The 12,536-nt window shown below is 36.9% G+C and overlaps 1 protein-coding gene across 3 annotated transcripts in view; it reads left to right on the top strand.

Annotated features, from left to right (window-relative positions):
• The window catches only part of LANCL1 (LanC like glutathione S-transferase 1), a 36,578-nt gene that overhangs the window by 2,135 nt on the left and 21,907 nt on the right, over positions 1-12,536 (top strand). For all 3 annotated transcript variants that reach the window (XM_053597157.1, XM_053597159.1, XM_053597156.1), the window contains one exon: positions 1,737-1,854. In XM_053597157.1, coding sequence (XP_053453132.1) covers positions 1,737-1,854 — 118 coding nt within the window. The remainder of the gene's footprint in view (positions 1-1,736; positions 1,855-12,536) is intronic.

Raw genomic sequence — 12,536 nt, 5'->3', positions numbered from 1 at the left:
TTAACATTGAAACATTTTATCTTACTAAATATATTTTCAAGTCTTGTTGAAATTTTAACCTCTTGGCAGAAATTAAGTAATGGGAATGTGTCTGTCAAACTGTGTGGTTTCTTCAGAGTGTGAAAAAAGGAAGGGATTGGCAAATGGTTGAGAGTGATTTGCCTTATCAATAATGTTCCTCAGAAGTGAATCTTAACGTATTTTTAAATTATTTATTAATTTTGGTGCTGCTGCCTTTTTCAGTGTTAAGGTGCCCATTTTTAGAAAGGAAATTCTGTTACTAACAGGTAGTAGATTTGTTTCTACAATCAGTACATGGTAAAATAAAATATACCCTTGTAATGTTTCTCCACGTTTGTTTAGAAATTTTATTGCTTTGTGAAACCTCAGTCTTGGAATCACAGTAAGTTCCTCAAATTATTGGGGTATACAACACTTGATGATTCCGTGTATACAGAACTTCAAAAATAATTTTCACTTGTTTTTAGGAAGAATAACATTATGATTGTTTGGGTCTCACAGTTTGTTCGGCCTCTGTGGGCCTTTATGTGGGTGTGATTCACCCCAGCATTCCTTAGTATACTTTCAACCAGTATCCAAATTCTTGTCATAGACCCTTGGGCTGCTAAAGAGTAGTAAAAATGTCAACAGTTACATGCCTGAATGAGAAGGACCTGTGACACATGGTTTCATTTAATCCTCAAACTATCTTTTGAAATTGGTGGGGCAGGTACTTCATGGAGGTAATTGAAGCATGTAGAAGTTACTAGTTGAGCAGTATTGCTCAGCTAGTAATGGATAAGGATATAGCCAGGCCCAGTCACTGAGAAATAATACATAATGAAGCCCCTACCTTTTGCAGGGCACTGGGCATGGGTTTGTAATGCTGTGTTTGACATTTCTTCCCACTCTCCTTGAGGCTCCGAACATACATGAATTTGTTGTGCTTTTCTTGTTCTAGTTGTTCAATTAAAAAAAAAATTGCCCATTTTTTTTAAGTAAGGGCAATTTGGATGTTTCTTTAAGAGATTAGCATTGCTACTACTTGAATACTAAAAAATCTAGTTGCTTGAAAGCAACAAACATCTTCTGATTCATGCTTAATCTAATAAAATAACTTTTTATTATTGTAATGAAGATTGGTTTAAATAATAGATGATCTCGGGTGGTACCTAGGGCTCAAGGAGTAGGGCTCCAGCCCCATAGACTGGAGGTGGTGGGTTCAAATCTGGCCCCGGCCAGAAACTGCAACAACAACAAAAATAGCAGGGCGTTGTGGTGGGCGCCTATAGTCCCAGCTACTTGGGAGGCTGAGGCAGGAGAATCGCATAAGCCCAAGGGGTTGAGGTTGCTGTGAGCTGTGATGCTACAGCACTCTACCCAGAGTGACAGCTTGAGACTGTCTCAAAAACAAATAATAATAATAATAGATGAGCTCTGTTATGTGGAAAATAACTGAGGCATTTTATCACTGGCAGTCTGTTTTAGTATTTAACTAAAAATGTTAGGTAAAACTTAAGCTACACAGTATTTCTTGCCTTTAGTAGAAAAATCTAGAAGCGTTTTTGTTAATACACTGTTGTTGTTGAAGAATAGATAATAAACTGTCTAGTTCTCCCAGGCAGAAAAATGTGGCCTAAGTGGAAATGAAACACCTTCCTATCTTTGGTAGCCTGTAGTCAAAGCAGTTGAGTAGCCTGTATTTTCTTTGATATTTTTTTCGTTAACATCTACAGCTAACTCCTGAGTTCTCACAACGCTTGACCAATAAGATTCATGAACTTCTTCAGCAAATGGAAAGAGGCCTAAAGTCAGCAGACCCTCGAGATGGCACTGTTTACACTGGCTGGGCAGGTATGAACAGCTGACTATGAGCTGGCATAAGTATCATAATTGAGGGCCAAAGCATTACTTTTCAAGAGCTGTCTGACTGAATGGTATGGTTCCTGCTTCTGTATATGAGCAATTGCTTCTGGAAGAATAGTGTGTTCTCAATCCTGCATGGTATCTTTCTGGATTTTTAATAGTGCCTTGAACTTAGGTCATGATAAGCATATTCATGTAATTCATGCTTGACATTTGGATGGCTGCCATACTTTGGGAGAAAAATTGACATAGTTAATTTTGAAGTGGAATTTCAGTGGGAAGAGTTGGGAAGAATTCTAAAATACAGTGCCTGAAACAGAGGGAAGGAGGATTTATTCTCAGGAAATAAATTATGTCCAGAAGCATCATTTTTTGAATAGTTACCCATAATATGGATCCATACAGGAACGAACGTATGCAGGGTAAAGTATTGGTTCTGTAAACTAATCTTTCCAGATGATAATTGCTGGTTGGTTTGCCTTCCCTGTAGTGCATTGATATCAAAAAGGTGAGAAAAAAATCAAAGGAGGAGAGTTGAAATGCAGTTTGTTTGCCAGATGTAGAGAAACAAAAGATCAGCTCATAATCCACTTGAAGAAAGCAGTCTCTACACTCAGTGTTTCCCATTTATTTTGAAGAATCATTGAAGAGGAACAAGTTTGCAGTTTAAGAAATTTGAAATTGATTTTAAGGCAGTGATGCTTGTCATAAAAAATCAGATTCTGGGACAGCACCTGTGGCTCAAAAGGAGTAGAGCGCCGGTCCCATATGCCAGAGGTGGCAGGTTCAAGCCTGGCCCCGGCCAAAAGCTGCAAAAAAAAAAATCAGATTTCTGAGCCAAAAAAAAGATACAGATTCTGATTCAGTAAGTTTTAAATAGAACCCAAGAATTTTGCATTTTACCAGCTATAGTGGTCCTCACACAGATGATGATCTATGGACTGCTGTTTGAAAGCTTCTTTCTGAGAGAAATTTACTGAAATTAATCTCTTAACAATTCTCTGTAATATAGGTTGAGTGTCCCAAATACAAAAATCTGAAATCCACAGTGTTTCAAAATCCCAAACTTTTTGACCACTGACATGACACTCAAAGGGAATATTCATTGGCATAGTTCAGGTTTTCAGATTTGGAATATTTAACGGGCAAATACCAGGCAAATATTCCAAAACTCCCCAACATGTGAAATCCAAAATATTTTTGACCTCAAGCATTTTCAAATAAGGGATACTCAACTTAAAATCAGTAGGATAGGGAAGGCAGATAAAATCAGTAAAATTATATTCTCAGGAATGTTTACAGTCAGTATTTTATGAAATAAGAAAAATACCTTAGATAAAGTCAGACCATCCCTTTTATAGTTCAGTTTTATGAGTTTTATGTATTTTAGAAGCTCATCACAGATAGTAAGATGCGAATAAAATAAAAGTATTCAATTTTAAGTAGAGAATTTTAACAGCTGTCATTTATTGAGTAGCTATTATGTTCTAGGTGTGGTGTAATTGGTAGATTACCTTCATTAGAGAACAATTCTAGTGTTTATTTTAAATTATCAGGATTTGAACAAAACAGGACAGGTACAATGCATGGTTTCCTTGAGCTTTCCTCTTTCACATTGCAATAATATCTAAGACTCAAACTTATAGATCTTTTCTTAATATATATATAGAGTCTCTACTGTTTTGTTATCAGAAATAAATTGCTGGTCTTAATTGCAGTACTTATTATAAGATACCTCACTTTAGGGGGGAAAATAGTGGTGATTGATTTTAAGTAAAATTAACCGTTTGAAAATGTTAGGAAAAGTTATTAGCCAGACCCTTCTATTGCTAGAGCTAGTTGAAAAAACAAAAATAATGCTTTCTTTGTAATGAGAAAAGAAATTTCACTCCAAAGTAAAATGCAAGTTTGTTTAAATTTTTTGGCTACGTAGGGTTTCCGGTATCATCTCCTTTGAAGGCCAATATCCTTCAACCTTTTATCCTTAAGTATCTATGCTACTCTTTGTTGGCTCCTGAAAGCAGCTTATATGGCAAGTTTCTGAGGCAAATTGGCATGCTAAGCAATTTAAGATCTCTTCGGTGGCTGGTTGTTTTATGACGTAGCATAAAACCTTCTAGATAAATTTGCTAATGGCTTTCAAGGCAAGATTCCTACTGTCTTCTAATCGAACACTGTTAAAAAGCCATTATTCTCACATAACATGGACTGTCCCCTCCCGTGTTTTGATAAGTAAAATGCCAGTGTTCAGGCAGTCTGGCTAACATAAAGCTCTAAGTTGAATAAGAAACTAAACATCATTTGACCACAGAAAATCTCCATGTTAAGACTGTATCTTCCTGTTACCTTATACCTTACCAACATAATTGCAATTTTATTACTGAAAAAAATGAATTTATAAAAAACACAATGAAAATATTTGGTGTTGTATATCAAAACAATATTTATATAATTATGTGTATGTTTCTTTGCGTGTGTTTCGTATTATCTTTCAAAAAGTGATACTTTTTAGGAAACAGACATTATATTTCTTTAACTTGTTCAGCCCCAAATTTGGGGCCATATTTTACAAATATTAACTTATTGTTTGTTCTTATTACTAATTTGTTAAAAATTACATTACTTTGGGAAACATCGATTCAAGGTAGAAATCTATAAAACTTACTTTCTTCAACATTGATATTTAATGAGTATTTGTTGTCAATGTACAATGAAAGCTTTTGCAAGTTACTCAATTATTTAGCATATAGTTTGTATGAGAAAACTGCATGATTATTATAATTAGTTAGAACTTTAAATTACTATCTTGTGTTAATTTTTTTAGTATTTAGTTTTTAAATTAATGTTTATTTACTTATTTTTTTGAGGCAGTGTATCACTGTGTCACCTAGGCTAGAATACAGTGCATCATAGCTCACAGCAGTCTCAAACTCCTGGGCTCAAGTGATCATCCTGCCTCAGCCTTCCTGATACCTGGGACTACGGTCTGGCTCTTGTTCAGGCTGGTTTTGAACGCCTGACCTCAAGCAATCCTCCCACTTTGGCCTTCCAAAGTTCTAAGATTATAGGCAGGAGTCATCACATCCAGCCTTATTGTGTTAAATTTTACTCTTAGTAGAAATCCAGTCTGATAGCTGATGGTGGTTCAGATAGGATTAGGATTTAGGACAGGATTACATTCACCTGCCTATACTCCCCCCAAAGAAAAGAAAATTATAGGGGTTAGCCGAGTGTTGTGTGGGTGCCTGTAGTCCCAGCTACTCAGGAGGCTGAGGCAAGAGAATCACCTAAGCCCAAGAGCTGGAGGTTGCTGTGACACCTCAGCACTCTACCAAGGGCAACAAAATGAGACTCTGTCTCTCTAAAAAAAAAAAAAAGAAAATTATAGGGGTTAGATGATACAGTGTATTTTTTCTCTCATGTACAGCAAAGCAAGAGGGAAGGGATCCAGAGCTAATATGGTAGCCCAGGATATCAGTAGGAACCCAGGCACCTTTCTGCTCTATCATTCTTCAGCCACTAGCTTTTACCTTGACAAAGAGGGCTGCTGAAGATGCAGTCATTACATCAGCTTTTGGGACTCCTGGAAAGAAGAAGGGGCAAAGAAGAATGCATTCCCTCCCTTTACGAAGACTTCTTAGAGTCCCACTTGGCATTTCAGTTCTGCTTATTTTGTGTTGGCTGTCATATAGTCACTCGTCTTAGCAAAAGAAAGATGGTAAATGTAGTCTGTTACCTGGAGTTCTGTTATTAAGAGAGTGAATTTGGGGATAAAACCTGGTAATCTCTGCCATAATGCCTATATAGCAAGAAAAATGATTCTCTTCTTTATTCCTGTGTTTTGTACAAGGCATTTGGACAGTGAGCCTTAATTATTCCATCTGCGAAAGGACCTATAACTTTGATCCACTTTTGAGGGGATTTTTGTAAATAAATTTACTAATGTCAATAAAATATTTTTAAATTTGCTAGCAATGTTTTTCCTGCTTTGTTTCAAGGGAGACTTATATGGATTTTGATTCAAAACATATTTTTTGCAAGTTTTTTCTTCATTTTAATAAGTAGTAATCTTTTCCTAAAGCCTACCATAGAAAGGAAATATTAGAGAAGTGCCAAATTATAAGTAATTTTTGTAGAGCTCCATGTTACTCAAGTCCAGAGGGACTGCAGGTGATTCTGGAATCCTGTGCAGCAGTGGTAGCCTGACTGAACAGTTCTCCGTCTCCCCTTTCTACTTTCTCTCGACTCTTGTTTACTGCTGTAGAATTATGAAGTCTTTAATGTGTACCACGTATCATTTCATACTAAAGCTTGTAGTATGTCTGTGTTTCTACTTCAGGACTCTAAAGAAAGCTTTCAAACTAGGCTGCCCAACCTTTTAATGTTTCATTCATGTTGTAGCTAGATTTGTCTCAGTTGATCTTGAAAATGAAATGTTTCCAGTGAAAAGATGACATGCCCATGTGTGTTTACTGTTGAATGTGTACAGTTGTCACTTGAACACGTGTGGGTTGGAAGCAAAGTCCATGTTAACTTTGATTCTCCAAAATCTCAACTCATCATAGCCTACTGTCGACTGGAAGCCTTACCAATAACATAAAGTTAATTAACACATATTTCATATGTTGTATGTATTATAGCCATATTGTTACCGTAACATAAGCTGGAGAAGAGAAAATGTTATTAAGAAAATCATAAGGAAAAGAAAATCTATTTTCTATTCATTAAATGGATGTGGATCATCATAAAGGTCTTCACCCGTGTCATCTTCACTCTGAGTAGGCTGAGGGGGAGGAGGAAGGGGTGGGCTTGGTGTTGCTGTCTCAGGAGTGATAGAGGATGTGAACGGGGAAGCAGGGGAGATAGGCACACTTGATGTAACTTTCGGATATGCATGATGTATCTGTAAATTTCTGTCTTTTTTACTTTTTGACTTCTCTAAAAATGTTTTAAACTTAACTACATGATAGTTTAAGTGCATCTTTACTACATCATAAAGTAAGTCAAAAGCAGTCTTAAACAGTCAGAGCCCTTTTGCCACATTGTCTAATGTCAGTTTGTTTCCTGGCCCTACTGGCACATCTTCCCCATGGTCTGGCACTGGTTGGGAAGCATTTATCTCTATCAAGGTGTCTTTTGTTAATTCCTCTGGTGTAGTGCCTATTAGCTCTCAAATTGCTCTGAGAAACTTATCTTGAAACCCTTCACATTCCCACATATCTACTGTCTATTTCTTGATTTCCTTGATTGTCATAAATCCGGTGAAATTACGCAACACGTGGACACATTTTTTTCCAGCAGGAATTTATTGTTTCAGCTTGATGGTTTTCATTGTAACAATGATGACATCTTCAATGGTGTAATTCTTCCAGACTGTAGGATGTTCTCACTTTCTGGGTTCTCTTCCCATAGCATTGACAATCCTTTTCCGTAGTTTTGTGAGCCTTAAAGGTCATTATGACTCCCTGATCAAGACGCTGGATTAGAGACATTATTTTGGAGGGCAAGTTGACCACTTAGATGCCTAAGGATTACCACCCAAGCCTATACCTTTACACCAGTGGGGTGTTATCGTGCAATTTTAAGCTGTATCCCTGACTTTTACCTTTTTTAAATGCACAGCAGAGAAGTAAAATGCCCAGATCTTAGGAAAGGGGGAAGAATTTTTAAAACCTTGCAGCTGTCTCATATTGTCACATGAGGCAGTTATTACCATAAATTCCTCTGGTCTCTTTCACTTAAACTTAGCCAAAAGGCTGAGGAGTGATAACCTCTGATCTCTCTTATGCTGATCCAGGAATGAGGTGTTGATTAATCAATTTTTCAGATAGTAGTTTAGAGTTAACGAGTTTCTGCTATACATTATATTAAAAAAAAACTCAATAATTTAATAATAAAATAGATTGAACAAATGTTGGTTCACAAGGAATGAGGAGGATCAGTACGCAGTTTCAGGATCATTTATTTGACTGTTGAAGGACAAGAGTAAAGATTAAAACACAATTCCTGTTAATAGAATGTTGCTATGATTACTATTTGAATGGCAAGAGTGAGGATGTGTGTGCATGTACACCAACAACTAATGTTAATTGCCAGGCACTCTTTTAAGTAGTTTGCCCTAATTCACTGACCTAAACCTCCAAACAACTCTTTGGCCTGGGTATTATTCGTATCCCCAGTTCAGAGATGAAAAACATGAAGTAAAACAAGGCTAAATACCTCTTTCCAGGTCACACAGCTAGTGAGTAACAAAATTAGGTTTCATTCCTACCAGGCCTGGCTCCTGCAACCTGCTCTTTACCTTATGAGAGAGAGAGGGAGGGAGAAAGAAAGAGAACTCTCAACCTCTACATTCCTACATTTGAGTTTATTCTATACATTTGGTAAGTGAAGAAGATTTGCAAATAAGCTATAAGATAGAGTAGTTTAAGCAATGAAAACATGATACTTATGCTGTACAAACTTTTTGGAAATGGCTAATGACTAATCAGGTTTAAGTGTTTTGTTTTTTAAAAATCAGAATAAGCCCTGATAAAGCCTGAAAGGAATTTGAAAAGGAAGAAGAAAATAAGAGTTATTAAAAAGGCATGAGTAATTACTATTTAAAAGTCTATGGGAAAAAGTTATTTAGGGTTGAAAGTAAAGTAAACCTGGGAAAGATTTATGGGCATTTGCAGCTAGAAAAACCAAATCTCTAGCTTTCTTCTACCTTCTAGAAGGTATTTTTCTCTTTCTAATCCTGTATTAATATATTCAGCATGGTTTCAGGATAGAAAATTAATTGGACCAAGGCAGAAGCTTTTCTTCAAAATTGCTTGTATTTGAAAAGGCTTGTTGAAGATCATCTCAAGTGAATTATCATACATAGTCTAAAATCAATTGGTAGTTCATGCAGCTATAAGTGGTATTTTGAATGAACAGTCTCAGTTCTTTTCACTAAAATCCTTCCTTATAAAATTTAGTGTGTTGAAGTGTAATACATCATGATATTGATGTATGATGTATGCCGGCAGTAAGCATTGAGTTGTTCATTTTTAGCCTTAATCCTTTCCCAGTAGCCTTGCAGGAATTCTTTACAGTATGTGCTCACAGCTTGGGGAGCAGGTGAAGCATTTTGGTTACCTATATACCCCATCAAGAGCTGTTACCTATGGTCGTATACACAGCCCAAACAGTGCAGAAAAATAGCAGATATGGAGGCCCCTTAAGATCACATCCAATGGTCAGCTCCCAAGTGGTTCTTGGTGGTGTCCAGAGATCTATGGGGACTCCACAGAAAACAATGCTACCTGCCATGGAGCTTGTCTGGGTTTTATTCCTGGTAAACTGTAGGCTTTATGGGAGAGAAAATGTTTCAAAGCTTTATAAAATGGAAAGCACAAAACTCTGGTAGAAATTGTTATTATAAAGGATTAAATGAGCAGATGAAGTGTTCTTGTGTTATAAATAAGCATTTAGTAAAAAAAAAAAAATTGCTTCCCAACAGATAACATAGTAGAAAAGTTAAGTAAACCCAAGGGATGGCTGATCTCTCTATTGTCCTAAAGAGAGAATGAAGGAAAGTGCTAGCTTCATTTAATTTCATTTTTTCCACTCTTAACTGTGATAATTCCTAGGGGAAATGATGATCAGCTCATGCTTTTAAAAAATGCACAGGACTCTAGGGGCTTTAGCTCTGAAAGGCATGACCTAATCTTCTATAACCAACTCACAAAGTTAATGAGGCTAAGATTGGCATATATTTCCTCTTTTCAAATATTAGATAACATTTTAAGTAAGAGGATATGCAGTGTAATCCCTAGAGTAATATTAACTTACGCTTTAAATGCAAGTCATTATAGTGTTTCAAGGTTCTGTTCCTCTGATCTACCAAATGTATAGCCTTTGAGCTACAGATTTAACATGTGGGTCTTAGTTACTGCTGACACTAGACTTATTTGAAAGGAATGGCTCTCAAAGGCTAGGTGTCTTCTACTTGCAATTTGATCTCGTAAGTGGCTCTTCATCAGAGCTGGCATTTCGATGTCTAATTTGAGCTCTGCCAAGTGTCCTTCACCTTAGTGAGATGCTCCCATCCTTCCTAGCCAGAGCTCTTAGGACAGATGGAAAGGAATAAGAGGGTGGATTTGCATCATGTTTACTAGAGCCTTTTACAGTGACCACTAGATAGGGTAGTGTGCCAAGAGTGTCACTTGCTTTCTTTCTGACTATATTTTTTTATAGTGCTAATGTCATTGTATTGTAGTTTATCTTAAACTGCAAAGACACAGGCTCGAAAACACTGTAGTGTCTAATGCCACCAGAGTGCTTGGGTGAAGCACAGAGTAGGATGAAAGTGTTTGTCATATAGATCAGAGGAATAGTAGGGGGGAAAGAAGGCATATCTGAGCAATTTGACTTTTACAGACAGAATGAGAAGGCTAGGGCTGTGTGTTCCATTTTCCAGTAACTTCAGCACTTAGCACAATGCCTAGTATGTAGTGGATGGAGTGCAGAGCACTAAGAGAAAAAGAAAAATATATTTCCTTGGTTTTTTTTAGAAAGTCTCTTTTCCTATTAAACAGTCAGCTCTGGAAAAAGGTAAAGGAGAAAAGAAGATCTATCTTCAGAGAGCTTGTTTTCTCTTTTTATTTTCTTTTCCACTTCTTTGTTTGGTGCAGTATTGTTAAATGAAAGGTACAGAATTGTGACTGGTTTCCTCCCCAGATTACATATATTAAAAGTGCTGGAGTATTTGGAAAGCCAGCAGCTTAGGATGCTCAGCTTTAAGATGGTAACCGAGCAGTTTCCTAGGCAGTGCAGAGTGTTTATATAAAGGCTTTGTGACTAGGAATGAGGAGCCTGCCCTAAAAATAATTGTAATTTGCTTGCAGAAACAGAAATGCACATGCTCAAACATTCACACACAAAATTGAGAAACAGTTACAAACAACATATTAGAAAGTGCCAACCTAATATAGAATAATAGGTGATCCTATATAGGGATTTAATCAGAGAATACTGTCGCTTCTAAAATAAGAATTTTTCCATGAATCTGGAAGGAAGGAAACATAATTGATGAGGTTTTATTATTTTTTTATATCAGCAGACATAGGGATACAAGTGTTTTTTGTTATATGGATGAGTTGTATAATACAGAAGTCATAGCTGTTCAGTGTCCCTATGACCAGAATAGTATGCATTGTACCCAGTAAGTAAATTTTGATCCCTCACCCCCACTCCCCTTTTCTTAGTTTTTGGGGGGTTTTGGGAGGTTTTGTTTTGTTGTTCTTTTGCATTTTTTTGGCCTGGGCTGGGTTTCAATCCTCCACCTCCGGCATATGGGGCCAGCGCCCTACTCCTTTGAGCCACAAGTGCCGCCCCCCCTTCCATTAGTTTTGAGTGTCCATTTTACTACCTTACAACATATATACCCATAGTTTAGCCCCCACTTATAAGTGAGAACATGCAGTGTTTGTTTTTCCACTCCTAAGATACTTCAATTCGGATAATGATCTCTAGTTCCAACGAAGTTGCTGCAAAAGACATTTCTTTTTTATGGCTGAGTAGTATTCCAGGGTATCAGTGTATACACACACACACACACCACATTTCCTTATCCACTCAGTAATTGATGGGCACTTTGGTTGATGCCATATCTTTGCAATTCTGAATCATGGTGCAATAAATATTTGTGTGAGGTGTCTTTTTGCTGTAGTGGTTTCTTTTCCTTTGGGGTAAATGTCCAGTAGTGGGATTGATGGATTGAATGAGAGAGCTACTTTTAGCTGTTTGGGAAATCTCCATACTGTTTTCCACAGAGGCTGTACTAATTTACATCTCTACCAACAGTGTATAAGTGTTTCCTTTCCACCATATCCATCCCAATATTTATTGTTTTTTGACTTTTTAATAATGGCCATTCTGGCATTATTGGTAAGGTGGTATCTGGTATACCATCTTCTGGCCATTCTGGTTAGGTGGTATCTCCTTGTGGTTTTAATTTGCATTTCCCTGGTGAGGTCTTAAAGTTTCAAATAGGGAACAATTTATTTGAACTTAGATTGGAATAGCCAACTGTCTCTCCTTTAGAAAGTACTTGTCTCCGTATCACTCTAATGGGTATTAGCTAAGCACCTCCAATGACCCTGGCAGTTCTAAAATCCGAGCATATTTTTTTCTAACAGAGAAGATGAATGGAGTCTTTAAAGACCCTTGACCTGCAGAGAAATAACTTGCCGAGTCGAAGTATCATGGCACAAAGGTTTCAAATGAAAAGTGTTGAGGAATAATCTCTAGAATCCAAAATTACAGAAAAGTGTTTTGAGAGGTTCATATATGTGTGAAGATTTTTATCATCTCTGTATACCTTTGAGACACAGCAAGGTCTTGACTGGTCAAGATGAATAGGACTGATGATCCCTCAGAAATTCAAAGGCTTGGTATTAATTACATCTCAACAGCTGGCTGTATTTATAGTACCACTGGGTATAAGTAGCTGAGTAAGGAAATTACAGATTTAGAAGTGTCCCTAAACAATTTACCCTCCCATCCCAGAATAGTATCTACAGAAAAAGACAAAATTGAAAAATCTAGTTCAGAGCTTCCACACCAAAACCAGGACCAATTCCTGTTCCAGCAGTTTTACTAGGTTCTCAAGTATACTTTTTTCTTTCAAGTAAAATTAGTTA

The sequence above is a fragment of the Nycticebus coucang genome, chromosome 7, assembly GCF_027406575.1.
Source record: "Nycticebus coucang isolate mNycCou1 chromosome 7, mNycCou1.pri, whole genome shotgun sequence".
Lineage (NCBI taxonomy): Eukaryota > Metazoa > Chordata > Mammalia > Primates > Lorisidae > Nycticebus > Nycticebus coucang.
The sequence above is the reverse complement of the archived record's forward strand: the minus strand, read 5'-3'. Positions and strand labels throughout refer to the sequence as shown.